Source organism: Merops nubicus, unplaced genomic scaffold (assembly GCF_000691845.1).
Source record: "Merops nubicus isolate BGI_N331 unplaced genomic scaffold, ASM69184v1 scaffold677, whole genome shotgun sequence".
Lineage (NCBI taxonomy): Eukaryota > Metazoa > Chordata > Aves > Coraciiformes > Meropidae > Merops > Merops nubicus.
Window position 1 is genome coordinate 1,127 of NW_008618079.1, and position 18,013 is coordinate 19,139.

General features: G+C 40.1%; 1 protein-coding gene across 1 annotated transcript in view; it reads right to left on the reverse strand.

Annotated features, from left to right (window-relative positions):
• Window positions 1-8,000: 8,000 nt before the first annotated feature.
• Window positions 8,001-18,013, reverse strand: part of COL19A1 (collagen, type XIX, alpha 1) — a 188,893-nt gene continuing 178,880 nt past the window's right edge. The window contains exons 45-49 of the mRNA XM_008943299.1: window positions 17,475-17,645; window positions 16,473-16,539; window positions 15,420-15,575; window positions 8,773-8,850; window positions 8,001-8,535 (exon numbers count right to left, since the gene is read on the reverse strand). Of these exons, the coding sequence (XP_008941547.1) occupies window positions 8,399-8,535; window positions 8,773-8,850; window positions 15,420-15,575; window positions 16,473-16,539; window positions 17,475-17,645 (609 nt within the window). The 3' untranslated portion in view covers window positions 8,001-8,398. The remainder of the gene's footprint in view (window positions 8,536-8,772; window positions 8,851-15,419; window positions 15,576-16,472; window positions 16,540-17,474; window positions 17,646-18,013) is intronic.

Below are 18,013 nucleotides of genomic sequence, written 5' to 3' on the forward strand. Positions count from 1 at the left end.
TAAATTAAACTATTTGTGGTTTTGACTTTACCTTCTCTGATGTGTATTCTTTGTCAAAGACAACACTGAAACCATCCTCTGATGTTTCCTTTCCTTTTGCTATTAGCCATTGATATTTATAATACAAACTTTGGCACACCTGCTTAAAGAATTGTTTTCCCCCCCCCGCCAGCCCTTCAACGTCTGTTAATGGTCAGAATATTTGGTCTGTATGCCATGTGTACAAAGAAAGAACATGATCATTTGAGCTGGGCACCTTGTGTGTAATGTATAAATCACTAGAGGGAAATATCATCACTAGAGGGAAAGGTGTTGGTATAACACATACTCTAAAAGGTATCGGTGAAAAAAAGCCAGTAGCTGAGCCTTCCCCAAACCAACCCTGGCCCTCCAGCTGCAGCTACGAGCTGCTTCTCTGGCACCTCATGTTTTGCCAGATGCCTAAATAGAGATCACTTGGGAGAAAAAATGTCTGATAAAAGCTGCCTACTAACAAACTATATTTGCACATTTGTTAGAGACTTTTGAGAATGAGTTACATGGGATTCATTTTGATAATCTCTTTATGCCCCTTGCACAGCCCAGTATTTTAAAGGATAAAATATAAAAGAGGTTGAACCTTTACAAGTAAGTCTTCTCTACAAGTGCCTCTGCTCTCTGTTTAGTTCCACAGCAGCAGCAGGAGGTGAGATTTCAGGGGGAAGGCAGGGGGAGAAAGCAGGCAGAAAGGAACATGCCGTGGTCCCCCCCCGGAGCTTTCCTGCACCTCCTGTTTGGCCACGGTCTCTCATAACCCTCATCTCTACAGTAACCCTACAAGAAGCCACCAGCACAAGGAGAGTGAAGAATTCCATTCCCTGGGAACAAATGGAGACAATTGCACAGGAGGTGATGAGGCTGTTCACACGTAAAGGTGTAGAAGTTACAGAACGAGGTCGGGTTTTACTGATTCCCTGCATAAACCTCAAAAGTACTTACGCAGCGCAACAAATGAAACGGTGGTGGAAGTGACAAGCTGTAGTTTCACCAGCAAACTTTTATTTTTGACTATAAAGTGTGTAAAACTGTTAAAAAGAAAAAAAAACCAACAACCTGATAACAGAATGAAAATAATATTTTCCATATGTAATGCATACACATAATGAATCAAAAGAAGCAAAACCTCCCCAACATTTAAATACAAATGTGAAGTGCTTTAAAAAATATAATCTGAAAAATGCATAAAATTCCACAATGGAAAGAAACTCATGTAGGAGAGAAAACATTCATATGCAAGAACCAAATAAGAGCTATTACAATCAAATTCAACACTGAGGGTCAATTCAATGCAGAATCTAGTTAAGTGGATAGCTTAGGATTGTGACAAATTTTTCTGCCTTTGAGCTGACTTGTGAGTTTCAACTTCAGACAGAACTCAAGAATAAAGCCTCAGGCCCATTATGGGACATGTTGGTTAGTTTAAGTATTTACCAAGTCCAACTTATCTTGTGCATGAGTGGAAAAAATGTATCTGAAAAATGGTAGACTGTGTACCAAAAAATAATTTAATTTTTAGTAACAACACATTCAAGTAAATAAAAATTTGGCAAATAAAGACATGATTATGAATTTAAATGAAAGGTGTATCAACTATGGGGTTACAGCAAAAAATACTGCTAGTTTAAATAAATATATTTAGAAGGCACAAAGCAAAGACATTGAGAGGCTTCACAAGCCACTGACAGTGTGCCACCCATGCTCCTGGAATCTGGGCGAAGTCCTGAGCAAATCGGGTTCTCATCTCTCTCTGGTTCAACATCTTAAACTGATGTGAGACTTTTTTAAACAAAAGACTAGTGAAAATCACTTTTAACTTATCAGGCTCTCTACCACCACTCCTAATTCTGAAGGTTTAATTGCACTGTGGTAAAATACATATTTTAGCTTCCCAGTTACTTAAGTGTAGGTAGGAACCAAGATAAAAACGTTTAACAGCTGTCCTCAAAATGATAACCGGTTCTTCACAAAAATATTTAAAGCAGCGACTGCTGTCCCTACTAGGCTACTAACAACCATGAGTAACACTGCTGCTGAATACTGCCCTAAGATATATACCTATATGTCTTATACTTTTACAGTTTTTGCATAGAGAGAGCTTAGATGTGGGTTTATTAAAAGTTTTCTGTCACAGCCATCACTAGGTTGAGGCAACCGAGTATGAACTGCTACCAAAAAGCCTGTGGCTACTTCACAAAGGCCAAAGCCTCTCTCTAGCCAAAGAGGCTCTAGAGCACCGTGAGGCAAGAAAGCAAGCCCAGGGAGGGTTAGTTACACTAGATTTTGCTTCCCTGCGTACCTAGAGCCAAACACAGATCTACAACCGGATTTGGTCTTGTTTCAAAAAGGGAAAGGGTCAAGAGATGGCACTTTCGAGGTCACTTGAGGGACAGAGGGAGGAAGGAACCGAGTCCCTCTGTTTCAGAGAGAAGAGTGTTGGTGCCTCCTGGCAGAGCACGGCCGTTCTGCTCCATGTACAAGCACATGCTGCATTTCAACAAATGGTTTTAAATTGCTTTGGTAACTGGGTGAAAGGTGTTTGCTGGACTTGCTCATTACTGTGTTACTACTTGGCTGCCTAGTCTCTGCTTCCTCTATATTTAAAATGCAGTCGTTGCATCTTCTCTGCTCATGGGTCACAGGCAAAGAAGAAATGTCTTTATTTTGTAAGGCATGTTACTCCCATCTGATTTCCTACAGCTTCAGTTTTATTCTCCTCCCCTCAGTCTTTTCTTTACTGTTTTGCTTGCTGTGCATGCACTCAAAAAGACTAGCAAAACTGTAGCAGCTTTAGACAAAATACGAAGCAAGCTTGCTGAAGCTACTATGAAATCAGAAGAAAGACAGTGGCCAAATTATTACCTTGCATCCTTTAAAATGCCAGTGACGTAGCAGTTCTTTTTTCTCCCGGGAGAGCTAGGCAGCAATAAAACAAGGAAAATACCTAAAATTTCCCCAAGTTAAATGGTTTAGTGAATCAGTTTCTTGAATAAAAGTGATCATCTCGTATTCAGACAGGAAAATATCTGCATTTGATGCAAAGAATATATTAACTTCCATAAATTATAGATATTGTTTAAGCCTTCTCTTGCTCACAGCTGCATCCTCCCTCTCATGATCTGACATGGAAGGAAAGGTTCATTTCTGACAGAACCATATACTAAAAGTATGTGAAATATTTCCATTCCCATCCAGAATGCTATTGCAGATGTAAATGGCCACATAATAATGTAAAAAGCAATTTTCTATCCACTTATATTTCCATTGAACCGAACCTTAAATGTTGCAAATCAAAAACATAATGAAGGAAATAAGCAATCAGTCAGCACAGTGACAGCTTCATATCACTCAGAAATGAAAGAAAATCATAAAGTATGTGATGGAAAACCCTTCAGATATATTGACTGGAGACAGAACATATTTACACTGAAACTTCAGTAAATAATTAAATGCATTTGTGTTTTCAGAACAGCAGACTGGGAGATAAAACTGCTAAAAGACATGTAGGCTACATTCTTTTCAGCTACAAACTTATTGTGGTCTAGAATAATTTTTTTTTTTAGCAATTAATATTTGAAAACCAGATTTTCTTTAATTCCTTAAACAGATTTCCTTAAGGTATCAGGAAGCTCGAGTTTTCCACTTAAACAGCAACCAAGGCAAGGTCACAGTTAAACTCGTTCTCTGTGGTCTACACCCGCCTATGTGTACGGAGATGGATTTAAACATCCATCCAGTACCATCTGGTTGTAGTGGATATAAGAGGTTTCAAAGAAAATTTGTGTTACTTGGCACATATAGAATCTAACAGAAACACATTTAAAAAAAAACCCAAACCAACAGTGTTTTGATTCCTGAGATCTTTCTCATTTTCTAACATGTCAGGTCAGAGCAGCAGTTCTACTGCACTGGTAAAATGCAAGGTTAGGGGCTGGCTGTATGTAGTGTATTTGGAGAAACAAGTTCATAAAACGCTAGTTTAGCCAGTAGGGTTTTAACAAGACCGTTACATAAATATTACAGAAAAAGAAGCAAAAAAAGGAGTGTATAACAACGTGAAAAATAGTATTTCACCTTTGTGAAAAAGAAGCGCCAAAATATTTTGTGTGATTATCCATGAATTTAAAAAACAAGCTTATTTAACAAAGCTGTGCATATCTAACATCTGTCATAATCCACAATCATAAAACATGAAGGACGGATGATACAATCAATCCTGTTTCCATATCGCAGTGCTCTTTTAGCATTGAAACCAAATCCAGTTTAAGACAAAAATACTGGTTCATAAAACATTAGGCTGCATCGTTGCTTCATTTTATGGAGCATTCTGTTGTAGTTTTTATTAGCCCTGGCAGACCCCCCGCTCCCTTACAAACATCAGTACAGTGGACATAAATGATGCCTGCAAGTGGGGTGTCCCACGACTGCACGTTCTTCTGTAACACGTATATACACAAAACACAAAGAAAATCTAAGCAATATTACCTGAAAAAAAAATAATTATCTAAGAAAGGTGGTGTTGCTGCAAATACTAAAGGCATTTTAGGGAAAAAGAGAAAAAAAGAAAGTCAGGCTATGGGCTAAGACGACGTTTTGATCTCCACCGTGTGGACAAAATGTATGTTGCAGCCTCAGAGAAGTGCCCTTACAACTTTACTACTTTAGGCAAATTGAGCAATTCTGATTTGAAGAAAGTCCCAACGCGTTCTTAGCCAATGATAACACAACTTCCCGTAGAACACAATAACCTGACCCTGAACTAGAACAACTTAGAGAGCTTTTAAGAAAGGCTTAAAACATTTTGTCAAAGGTGTTTCAGTTCATAGTCCTGTTGTAAGTAACCATCCCCAAATCAGAAAAACGTCTTGTGCTACTGGCAAAAAACAACCTTCTGTGTTCAGTTCTTTGCAATCCTCACTGCAGCACACGCTGCTCCAAACAGATGCGGAACCGATGAAGCAAATCACAAAATAGATTAACATCCCCTTGCCCTCCCGGTCAAAACCCAAGACATCAGTCTGAAACGGCAAAGAAATTTTGGGGGCTGACCCAGGAAACCATGCAGAAGCACGTTCCCCCCTGCAGTCTACTTCAATTCTAAAGATGCAGAGCAGGAGCTACCCGGTGTGAATTAAAGTTAAGCTGGGATTAACACTGTTCTACCCCAGTGAAGAACACAGCACCTCCAAAAAGGTGTCAAGACAGCCCATACAACAAAATACCCGTTTTCTCATGTGAGAAAATGAAAGTGGGCTTCTAGCGAAATAAAGAATAATGCAACAAGATGATTACCAAAGTTACCTGCAAACCAATTGAAAGTGTTCAACTACATTTTTTAAAAAGACCTTTAGATTTGAGCCTATAAAAAGAAAAAGGCATCTGTAGGAAACATAGATGAAAAAATAAAACTTCTTCAAATATAAAAAGTGTTCTGCTTTCCCGTAAATTCAAGTAAATCAACATAGAGTAACTGCATCTGGCAAATAACAGATGCTTGGTTTCAGCTAACTAAAAGCCCCAAAATATACACATACCACTAATATGGCGCAATAGTTTAGGTACAGCCTTCCAGGACGGGGGCTGCTTGGAAACCTCTCAGCCACGTGGACACTCTTTACAAGACAGCACCCTTTTTAATATTATCACAGAAAATGAAGTTTAAACTTAACTTAGGAAGTAAAAAAATATTTAGATTTTTACATACATTGGAATTACAAAAGAAGTAAAAACAAATCAACGAGAAAAAAAAAACGTTCATGAAAGATACCTGACCAGCAGTTCACTTGACTGAATGGAAAACAGTATGTGGGGCCTGTTCCCCCGCTGGTGCGTACGACCCTGGTGGAAGACCTCCTCCCGTGCTCGCTGGGCTGGCAGGCCGGTGGCCGCACAGCAGTGGGCACCTCAGCACAGACAAGTGCTTGGCTTCAAGCCACCTTGCCAGTTCCCAGCGTCTACACAGCTACGGCACTCCGAGGACCAGATCTGGAAAGCTGGTCGGTACCACAGGGGAGACCAAGACGTGCTCCGTGGGCACAGGAGGTCTGGACGGGAGCAGCACGCTTTGAGCTAAGCACAGGGAGGACCACTTGTTCCAAAGGCACCTTCACCCTGGTGGGGAGGATGCCCATCGCCCCCAGAAACGAGGATGTGCTGGTCTAGAGGAGGGGCAGTTATCTTCTCCTGAGGGACAGCGAGGGGTGAGCACAAAAGAAGGTGTGAGGACTGTGGTTTGCCCATGGGCTTTGACCTGTCTGTCCTGACCCTCCTGGGAGACAGATAAAGAACCCTGACACGCACTAAGCCATCCTCAGCTGCAGGGCATATCACAGCTCACAGATTGCCAGCAGGAAGTGGTTTCATGGTACACCACAGATTTTCTGCTGTCCTCCTTGCTGCCCTCTGCCTCTCCCAGGTGTTCGCTTTCAGCCTTCACCTCTGTGTTTATTTAAACACCTTTGTGGTGCCAAGCACCTTCCTTCTCCAAACACCTAACTGATGAACGTGTCAAGTGGGCATGCTTCCCCTCTCAGATAGCTTGCCTGTGCTCCCCACCTTCCTGGGTTATCTCTATCACCTTTTGCACTCGTCTTGCTCCCCTCGTCTGGGTGCAAGTGCTAGGAACTCTATTCAGAACAAATGCCCCTGTGTTTCTTTTTTTTTTTTTTTCCCCAAAGACTCCCACCAGTCATTCCTTATCGTTTGCAACCAAAACCCAGAAGTCGGCTGGATTCGTGTCTCAGAACAGCTTCTCTGAGACAAAACACTTCCAATTTGGGGACGCTGCCCTGGCAGCTCAATACTGCTCAAGCACAAAGTCACCAAAACCACTTCCCCGCCCAGTACGGAAGAGAGCCACTGGCTTCCTAATGACAGGGCAAGAGCCCTCAGTACTGCTTTTGGACTATGGCTTTATTGTGAGGTTGTGGGTTACAGCTGCCCATGTTCTCTCAATAGCACCACCACTTCCTATTGCACTGTAGCAAATTCTGTAGGGTTAAATCTAGACTCATCTGTTTCCTAATAACCAGGAGTGAAGCTCTGGCCAACCCTCCTCCCTCCTTTTCAGAATCAGCCTCTGTGTGATCAGCTTTCTCCACTGTTTCTTTTGGTCAACACTTTGAGCTCTATAGGATTTATGCTTTTTTCTGTTTTGTTTTTCACTGACAATAACTGGTCCTGTAAGAATTTACTGATCACCTGCAGACTGCATTCTGTGGTCGTGCTCTCTGTAGTACACCTGTCCAAGGAGAGTTATGCATTTTTTTCTGAATTTCTTTTGAACTCAAATAATTTTTTGCAACTAGTTATTAGGACCTGTGAATTTTGCATTCTACTGTTTCCATGTTCTTCTCAAACTTATTTTGGCATGCTATTATTGCAGGAGGAAGAGGAAAACTGTGCCACCAGTAAGATTAGAGGCTTGTGAAGTTCCTTCTTTGACTGTCACTCTGTACCCACCACCCTCTGCTTTAAAGCAAGGAGTTGTTATTGCTGTAAGCAGATGTAATAGCAGACGAGCTTGATTCCAGGCAATGATACTACACTTACTAAGTCCACGTAACAGTTAGAAGATGTGCCAGTTCTCAGCTGGGAAGGTCAACACCAGCCCCTAGCAGTTTAATATCTGGATTATACATAACCATGACTAACCTACAAGCCCTCAGCTGGGACAACATCCAGTCAGGAAAGATGGTCCTTGGGGCTACATCTGGCAAATTTCCAGTCAGTCTGAAGCTTAATGTTGGGTGGGATTAAAGCGATCATAACCACTTCTTCGTTTGCTTCTTCGACATCTAGGAAATGACAGAAGCGGTGGGCAGTGCTCACGGTGCACGGCACAGGCCTGGTTCAGAAGGTGTGCCAGGGCCTCCTCGAGGGACCTGCACGTTTAGTCTAAACAGAGTTCCCAGCGCTCCAGCTCAGGTCCTGCACTTGCCATGAACAGGTATGCTTTAAAACTTCAGAAATGCATTTTCTCCATTTAAACTTCACCACCAGCAAGAAAAATAAAGCCATCTTACATACTGTGGCATACATACTGTCTTACGTTATAATAAAACACTTTTTGTTTGAAGGAAGAAGCTTATGAAAATCATTTAGGCTTATTTTGTCCTCTAAGCAAAATAAATATGAGAAACATAACACATGGAATGCACTCTGGAAAATATATATCATCATTTCATAATTACGACACTGCAAATAACGCAGAAAAAGGCTCAACTCTGTGCCTTATAAATTACCTATATACCATGCAGTGTCGAGCGAAAAAAAAAATGCACCAAATATTTCAAAAGTTAAATTAACTTCATGAGAGGAGTGAAAAGTGACTGTGAACCCAAGCGTCTAGAAGAGAGGGGTTTTATTTCCCGCTGGCGTGTGACCGAGTCTGTGCTATGTGGTAATAGCAATCGGCCGGATTGCACCTCCCGTGGGGTCCAGCTGGCCCCTGCGGTCCGGGCGAGCCTGGCGTTCCCGGTGGGCCTGGCAGGCCAGTGGCTGGTAAAACAAAGTCAGAATTAGCCAAGCCCTCAGCAGAGCACGTGCAGTGCCCCACGTTCCACCGCCGAAGGTCAGCTGCATGCCAGCTCATCCGCGAGAAGGCAGGTGGGGCTGACCTTGCGCTACAGGCAAGCTCAGGAGGGAAGGCACAAGTGTAAAATCAGCATGAAAAGCAGGAGAAATGCCCGTTAGCTCATAAATAACAACAGCAGTAATAAGTGTGGAGATTTGTACCTGCAGGGCCAGGTGGTCCAGGATTACCGGGCAGTCCAATTCCAGGCTCGCCTCTTTCCCCTTTCTGTCCTCTATAACCTACACAGAATAAAGACAGAAAAATAAGAGCATCCTCTTATTATAAACAGTGATCTTCCATACATCTTGTTGACAGGAAATTATCAAGACACATGCTCGCTTCTTTTTCTGAGACTGGTATTTTTTTGTCTAAGACAGGTCTTCTAAGTTCCTTCTGGAAAATACGAGCATTTCTAGCAGTAACCATTGCATCCTCTGCCAGAGTACCCTTGCTGTGCTCACTAGCTGGACCTTGCCCCGAGATTCTCAGTTACCTTCTGAAGATTCTCTAATAAAGAACCAAATGTGCATTCTGCTCCAGTGTTACCTGTTCAGTGAAGTGATGTAAAGCACCAACTCAAAGGCCGTCTGGAGTTTGACCAGCCCTTCTCTGGCACCCCACACACAGAGCAAGACTTTGTCCTCTCCGCTCTACATAAATCTCGCCTGCACTCGTAAAATGTCTGCTCTTTTTAGACTGTAAACTGGTGGTTGTAGGCTTAGATATTCCTCTGTATGAGAGAGAAGGCTGACTCCCCTTCCACTGTTACGCAGCTGCCCTCATGTGGATTAAGGCATCTTTAGAGCTTGTGCAGATTTCAGGTTCCAGCACACAAGGCCTACTATGACACAAGTGGTTGTATATGGTTAACAAGGTCGGTTTACTATTGTTAATGAGGTCTGACTACTGTGTATACTTTGAACATTCATGTCTGTTTTCTTCACAGGGCATAGCTCTCTATCTATCTAATACTTTCCAACTTCTCAGGTGCTGCAACTCATGTCCAACTCCTGTTTATTTTCCTTAAAATTTTTGTAGAAAGTTTTATTAGTTGGAAACACTCCAGCTGCAGAGGACTCATGGCTATTGGTATATTTGCTGAATATTTCAGGTTAAGAATCCATCTACAAATGTATCTTTTCTGTCTAGATCATGTACTTTATGTAAGACAGTAGATGAAGGCATTTTTAAAGGAACAAGTGTGACACCTGCCCTTACTTTAAAAGGGATTATATAAGGAAACTCTCTTCCCTCCCCAACACCTCAAATGTTGCCATGTAAAGTGACAGATGTTGAAGACTAATTTGCCAATTTATGGCCACATATGGAACAGAATTTGTTCTGCTTCAGGGACCAGTAATTTCCAGTGTCATGTATGCCGCACAATAAGCTTCCTCTTGTGAAGAGCTGTAACCTAGATTGAATTCAAAGAGAAGTGTCACGGCCGACCAGTCAGCGTAGTGATATCAATCCACCTGATGTCTAATGAAGATTGACGGGCACTGGCAGATGGATGGCAAAGGTTGTCTTGTCAGCATACTGTGGTCTATGGCCAACAGTGGTACTTTACAGGACAATCCAGAAAGAAACTACTGCAATTCCTGTGGGTACCAGTTCAGGGTTGTTTGACAACAGGCACAATGCAGGAATGGTACACAGAACATTGAAGCTTTCCATCAAACACAGGCTCATTATACACTTTGGTAGAAAGTCTATTACCTGTTGCAATCACTCTAGGGTTCAAAACAGAGCATCAGTTATCTTATCCTTCTCTCAGCACTCCAACAAGGAAATTACAGTGAGGCAAAAACATTAGAAATGCATGCAGAGTGAGTGACATGCATAACACAAGAAAAGGAGATCAACCATTTAAAAGCTCACAGAGAAACAAACAACATTAATCATGCACTCTGGTCACTGAATTGTGTTAAGCAGAACTGTCCAAGGCATATATGCACATCATTGTAACTGAACTCAGAAAAGGAAATATGCAGGTGTTTGTATTCAATTGTAATATTGATTATGCTCTCTAGGGATCACAGTAGTATTTATAACTACATCAAGCTGGTTTGCTCTGAAAATCTTGGGTAACACACAGGAGTTGCTACTGTTTGAGAAGCTAAATCATACAACCACAAGATCTATTACATTTCCTATTTATTGTATATATCATTATGTTTCTTAAATTACAATTGGTAGTTACAGTACATTTCTCACTACAAACCCAATTAATTGTTATTTTACAAAGTAGTGTTGCCACTAATAATTTGTTTTGCATTTCCTCAGTGATGGGGAAAAGAGAGAAATCACATTTACGATATATCACATTTACATTCTCCATGATAACCATGACAGTAGGTATCTGAGACGACATAAGTGAAAAGGGACTGAGACAGACCAAAAGATTCTGTAAACATCACTGGAATTCAAGACAATAAGGAAAAAAAAGCCCCACAACGGGACAAAGAGCAGCCTGCCAATGCAAATATATGACCCAGGGCAGTGTAAACCATTACTGGCTGTATCAGAATAAACATGCAAAGGTGTAGTTTGTACACAGAGGCAGGTAAGTTCTGTTGACGCCGAAGTTCAATACAAAAATTCCCAGGTATCTTTTCTAAAAATAAAGCTTTGTTTAATAGGGTGTAAGGATATTGCTAAACAGGCTATAAGTAAACAATCTGAACAATGTGGTTCTGGCAGGAAAATATTTGTTTTTTAATGAGGTATATTTTGCTCAGAAGTAGAGCCGTGATTACATTTCTAGAGGATATCACCCCCTCTCTGAGCTTAAAGTGGCAAACTCATACACAGTCAAAAGAAAATATTACCATACACATAAATGAGATTTTGATTTATTGTTTTTAATATAAAGGCACATATAAGATGCTATTTTTACTTGTAGAATTAAAATTCCAGAAGGAGGTACTTGTTCAGCTCAAAAGGCAACTGGTTTAATAAAGCCTTTCACTTAGGTTCCAGAAGTTTTGTTGTGATTTCTGCAACCCAAAAATTGTGGTATGTAAACAGGTACCCAGTGTGGGTAGTAGTACGGTAAACACTTGTTAGCAGTATGTAGCAAGTATGTGTGCACATGGAAGAGCTTTCTCCTGCTCACAGATGAGTGGTAATAACCAAAATACAGCTCTCCCCTTGGTGCTCTCCACAAACACCATGGTCAGAAGCATTGCTACTGCAACACCCTCAGCTCTGCTTGAAAGTGACACAAGTTCACATCTGTGAACTTGGAGATAAAAAGTTCTCTCACTTAAAGTGCTCCAAAAGGTAGCCCACCTATGTTATGGAGACCCTCTTCCATCTGCACGGGTAATGCAGCACCTGCAACTAGCATGTCAAGTATTCTAGAGAAATCTGAGGTTCTTTAATACAAATACAAAGCAAACATATTACCATGACAGGGAACAATGAGATCAGAGTATCCACTGTGTTTTAATGTGTAAACGCTGTATTCTTAAAAAGTAACAACTTCCAAACAACAGAAAGGGTGTTAAGAGTAAGCCTTCTTATCCTGTCTCCAGTGCACAGTCTGAATTCCTCCTGTGTATTACAGCCCTCTCAGCTGAGAGGCAGTAGCTGGGTTTCAAACCAAAGTAAACCAGGTTAACTTTACCCTCCATGGCAAAGATCATTTTGGAAGAGGTAATGCTTGAAACCAGTGCAGCTATTTCAGAAGAGTGACTGTGTCTGGACAACATCCACTACAATGGGTTCTTGATGTCAGCCCAGGTTTCTACATGCTCCAACCATGCAAATTAATAAACATAATGAAACACAAATTTTACAACAGAGATTAGCAATAAAGATAAGGAACTTTCACTATTCATCACATGGCATTTTTCTTTTCTGAGCTGTGATGTATGATTCCTTGAGGCTACAATAAATTGAGGACCTACAAAAAACTTTTTTTCCTTAATTTGATAGAAACAGTGAAGTTTAACTAATATTAAATCTTTTTGCTATTGAGAAAAAAATCCAATAGTCATATTAACATGAAGGATTGTTGGATTGCAACATTATCCCAAGGTGCATTTGGCCTAATAGACCAAAATTCACTTACTACTGCAGTTTTAGAAATCCAATTGCCAGAGGAATTGATTGATTTAGACCTTCGAACACATGACAAGCTGGACTGTTTTCGAATAGATGACATTGCTATAGCTTGTCTATAAAGTCTTGAAATAAACCTCCTGTTTTTCTACGAGACACTAGCATCCTTTAAAACACATACAGAGTAAATGAGTATCCCTGTCCCAGCTTAAGTAGATACTGTACATTTAACTGGTAAAAATTCTACTCTCTCACAGTAGCAGCTTACTTATTTTTCTTAAATTAAGAAATATATAGATATATATAAATCCTTCAATCACAAATACACAAAGTTTGGTTAAATACCAATTGCATGTTTCATAATCTAAGATGCAATTCTTTGTTCTTTTTTTGTCTGCATGCTATATTTTTATTGAGACCATCCCATAAAATCAACATTATTTGTACCTGAACCACTGGGAAGTACCTGAGATACACTATGAACAACACTGCTGAAGGCCACCAGGTAACAGTTAATTAGAAATGAATGACTCTATGCCCAAGAATCTATAAATGTCTTAAATATACTTTTTGAAGACCATATCTACACCTCCAAAAGTTAGTACCTATGTTTTATGCCTCTGTGACTAACTCCTACCTATTGATTTGCTGTGCATAAGGGAATCTGTGGTGGAATCTGGCCAGATCATACCAGACCAGTTCCCAGGGGAACTGGCACCACACTCAAGGCATATGGAGGGACCCCTGAGAAGCTAAGCACCTCCTTGGACACACAGTTAAACCTGCTTTTCCTGCTGGCTGGCTCTCTGCTCAACATGCAGCATCACAATCAGGCTCGGAGGTGTTTGTAGAGGTCCACTGACCTCCAAAAGTGTCTGCTTCTTCTCACTGGTTATATGGAACATTGCTCCACTCTGCCAGCCCAAATGTGTATTACTGTGCACAGCAACACCCTGGAGCTGGCAATCTGGGCTACATCCAAGTGAGAAATACAATAAGGAACATCTGCCAGTCAATACCAAATGTGTATTATGACTGGAGCACATGTGCACATAGCGTGCTACCTTGATGGCTCAGCCACACACGCACATAACAGGCTTCTCCAAGAAGTCTTGTCTGCTATGACTTCTGTGGCTGAAAAAAAAGTTGAAAATAAGGAATAGGGAAGGACAGTTTTCAGTCCGCTCAGAGATTTGAATTTCTTTTTACTGTTGGCACAAAACAGTAACACACAGAGGCACAACTGGGAAAGGCATGAAGGGTAGCTGTAAGTGTGCTTCTCATGGGACTATCTTTCACTCAGAGAATAACAAGGAGGCAAGAAAATTTTTGGTTTTCTTTCCTTGAAAGTATAATTTCATGCAGCTTTTGATGTATCAGAGAAGTAAATGCTTCTCACTTAGCTTACCTTTTACTAATCAAAAAAAGAGTATTGAGCATATCGGTAGAATCAATGGAAATCCTGTGTACACGGGGCACTACTGTTACTTAAGCATAAGGCAGGAAAAAGCAGCTTTATTTTTTTTCAGGCATAGCTATCACCCTTACTCACGATGCTCCCTAGCTGGAAATGAAGCCTAGTACAACGTCCCACTTCCCAGAAGCATCTGAGACTATCCACCACATACATTAACATTGAACAATCTGGCACTGACATTGAAATTAACTGTTTACAGTGATCTGAATATTTAGGTAAGGTGAAGTCAGTGTTGTAAGACTCTAAGCCTTTTATTGTTTTCCTTGATTCTTTATTCTTGTTCTTCTCATTCTGAGCTCATCACACTTTTCAAGCTTCTTTCAGGGATTTGCGCTTATCAGTGTTAGTAAGTCTTTATTCTTCTGATAGCTTTAGGATCCACACATCTTCAGCTTTGCTCTCATGTTCTTCATTCCAGTCTGACTTGCTCTGACTCCAGAGCAGACCAAACTAACAAAAGATAATAAAGAACTACCTACAGATAAACTGCAAATTACATATTACCCACCCACAAAATATTATTCATTGATAAATTCTTTTTTTCCTTTTATTCTGTTTTCTTTTTCCTTTTAATCTCTGAGAGGCTGACTTTACAGCAGAGAACAGTTACAATGAGCCTGGATCCCTTGAAGCTGATTTTGCAGTGAAAGACAGTTCAGTGAAACAACAGTCCTATACTGTCCAAATGCACTGCAATCTACAAATCACCATTTGGAGCTGAAACTGATTTGTGAAGAATAGATTACTTCACTCTAAGAAGAATTCACGTGGCAATATTTCAGTTTTCACTGTTTCTTAAAGAATAATATTTGCCTTCACTTTTTCCTCCCCTGTGTTGTCTCAGGATCAGAGCTGAGAGCACTCAGACTTGGAGTTTGAATTTTGTTTCTTAAATAAGATGATCTCTCAATATGGAACAGGTTCTGAACAGTTACATTAGAATGCTGGCATGGTTTTTCTTCCTTGTTAAAGCATTTTGGAGAAAAAAAATGGTACAGTAGTTTGGATATCTCTCAGCTTTAGATATCTGTCAGTAATTATCTTTATCACTTATTAGAATAAAATGCACTGATTAGGAATTTTCAATCAGTAAAATCCACACATTTACTATGGGTTAATATTTAGGATCTAGTCTGGAAAAACATACGTACAATTTTAAAAGTTAATCATTACGAAGCTAGATAGGTAGTCCTAGCTTATTTAATAATCATTAGCAAGTGTATAAAGATACAATTCATGGAAACATTTTTTTCGAATTCCTACCTTGAATTCCACGCTCTCCTGGTGGCCCTGGCAAACCATCCTTTCCTGGTGGCCCTGGTAGCCCATCTTTTCCTGGGGGACCTGGTTTTCCATGAGACTGGGAAGCAAGCATTGCAGCTGGCAGCTTCATCTGGGATACAAACTGAGCCATCCTTTCTTCATTAAGAAAGGACACAAGAAAAAGTGGGTAAGAAAATGGATAGGCAAATGAGAGAAAATAAATCCCAAAGTCCAAATAAAGTAAGTTTCTGGAAGCAAGGTGTTTAATTCTTCTAAATGTCAAAGTATAAAATGTTTCTATAAGTACTGAGGCCTTCAGTTCAAGCTCAAGTCTTTACACTTTGAAATAATCTGAACAAATATGTACTAAAGTTTCTATTACTACTTTATTTTACGAATGTATCCCAATATTTCAAATGACTTCTCATTCCCATTCATGGAAGTACTTAAAATACACAAGCACAGAATAATTAGCACTGACTCCATGAAGGGGTCTGCCCTATATGTTGTAACTTATATGTTGTAACTATTAAGTGGCAAAGTAGAACTCAAATACTGTGAACAGTTCTTGGAATGTGCTGAAACCCTGAAAACGGTTGTGAAAACAACTGAGTCCTCATCAACCTCTATTAATTACAGAGATTTCAGCACGAACTGTTCATATTGGTTAAATAAAGTGCACTTGGTAACATTTCAGTGTTCCTTAGAGGCAGACAAAATAGGTACTAACCTTGAATCTCTTTCATTTATCCTGATTTTAAAAACTTAACTAAGCATTCCACAATTTAGCAGGTATTGACTGTGGTGGGGTTTTAAGACTTAAGAAAAAAAAATAAATAGGATTATGGGCATCAAAGATTTCTAATTATTTGAAAATAATTACATTGAGTAGACAAACAACAGTTAAACACAGCTACAGCAACAAAGCAGCTGCTAAGTCTAACGTAATTTAGATAGCATGTAAAGAAATGTATATAAAGGATGTAGGGATGCAGAATATTTAGAACAGACTTTAAGATTTATGTTTAGTTTTATAATACTTCATTTTCTTACCTTCAAAAACTTTGAGAACTTCTTGTTTTATATATTTTTTTATTTCTTCAAGTGACACTGTGTCAGCCTCGTGAGGAAGAAAACCAGGTAACATGCATTAGAAGAACCACACAGATGGCACTTTATGGTGACACAAAAATTTTAAAAAATGCTGAATTTGCATTAAAATGTAAAGCTTTCACCAAAACTAAAGTATTTTTATACATTTGTGTTATTTAGCTGCAAAGGCCACTTTATTGCAAATACATTATAATAATATTATAAGGACCAGTAATACCATGAAGTGGAAGAGGCACTCCCCGCTGTCAGGATGATCAGAGCACTGTGAGTATGGACATTAATCCGCATGAGCCACCGCTGTGCTTTGCTCGCCTTTTGCATAGCATTTGCCAGCTTCTCAACCCCTCTGAGGACTAACTGCTTTGATGCACAACCAGCTAACTAGAACTGCATCACAGGACCCATAACTACACTGGACTTTCACCAGAAAAGTTTCTTAGAGATTTACCTCTGATTGAGGGTATAAAGAACCCATAACATGGATGTGTTCCTGTGTGTACAAGGAGACAAACCAAGATACCTACAACCAACAGACAGCATTTTGTTGCCTTTTCAGATGCTGATTTTCCTTTCATTGAGAATAATTTTTGTGTGCCTCCTTTTCTTTCTTGTCTGCAAAGACTCATACTTTAGCTCTTAAGCTTATGAAAAACTTGAAAATTATCAGTGTTGAGCAGCTACATTAATTTGTCAGGAGCTGAAGAAATGGATAATTAAAGTTTATCCATAGTACATGTCTAAAACCATTTTTTTTTTCTAAATAACTGCTTGATCACCTGGGTATATTTTTTCCACATCTCAACTGAACACCAGAATTATCTCAAAGCTATCATAGTTCTTTTGGTACTGTGGTACTGCTCAACCGAATTTCCACTGCCCAGCACATGCTACCTTCATGTCATGTAAATTCATAAGGAACTAGGAAAACTTGTATTTACTTACCAGAAACCCTGGGGGTCCTGGTGAACCTGGGGGGCCTTGATGACCCGGTGATCCTGGATAGCCTCTGTCTCCTGGTGGCCCAATAGGACCCACATCCCCCTTTTCTCCCGATGGACCAGGTTTCCCTCGTTCGCCTTGCGGACCTCTGTCCCCTGGAATACCCTGATCTCCCTGTGCAAAATAAAATCAGAAAGAAAACCATTGCACACAGTGGAACAAACTAGGAAAGGTCACCCAAGAATGCCAAAGAGAAAATTCCTGTTCAGAAGTAGACTTTATTAGTCATGCAGCTGATTTTACAGGCTAACCCTTGTTTCTGAAAACACAACAAGTACTCTCTTGTTTTCTTAACTTTTAACACTGAAGTCAGTGCAAAAAAATAGATGACATTAAGTCACTTTTCAAGGACAGAACTTGGGTGCAGAAGGTGTATAGTCCATATACAAGATCTAGAAATCAAACATGGCACAAGTAGAGTTTAGGTGCTCAAATCCCCTCAGGCATAAGGCATCAGGTTGGGTTTTTTTTGCATCTTTCCC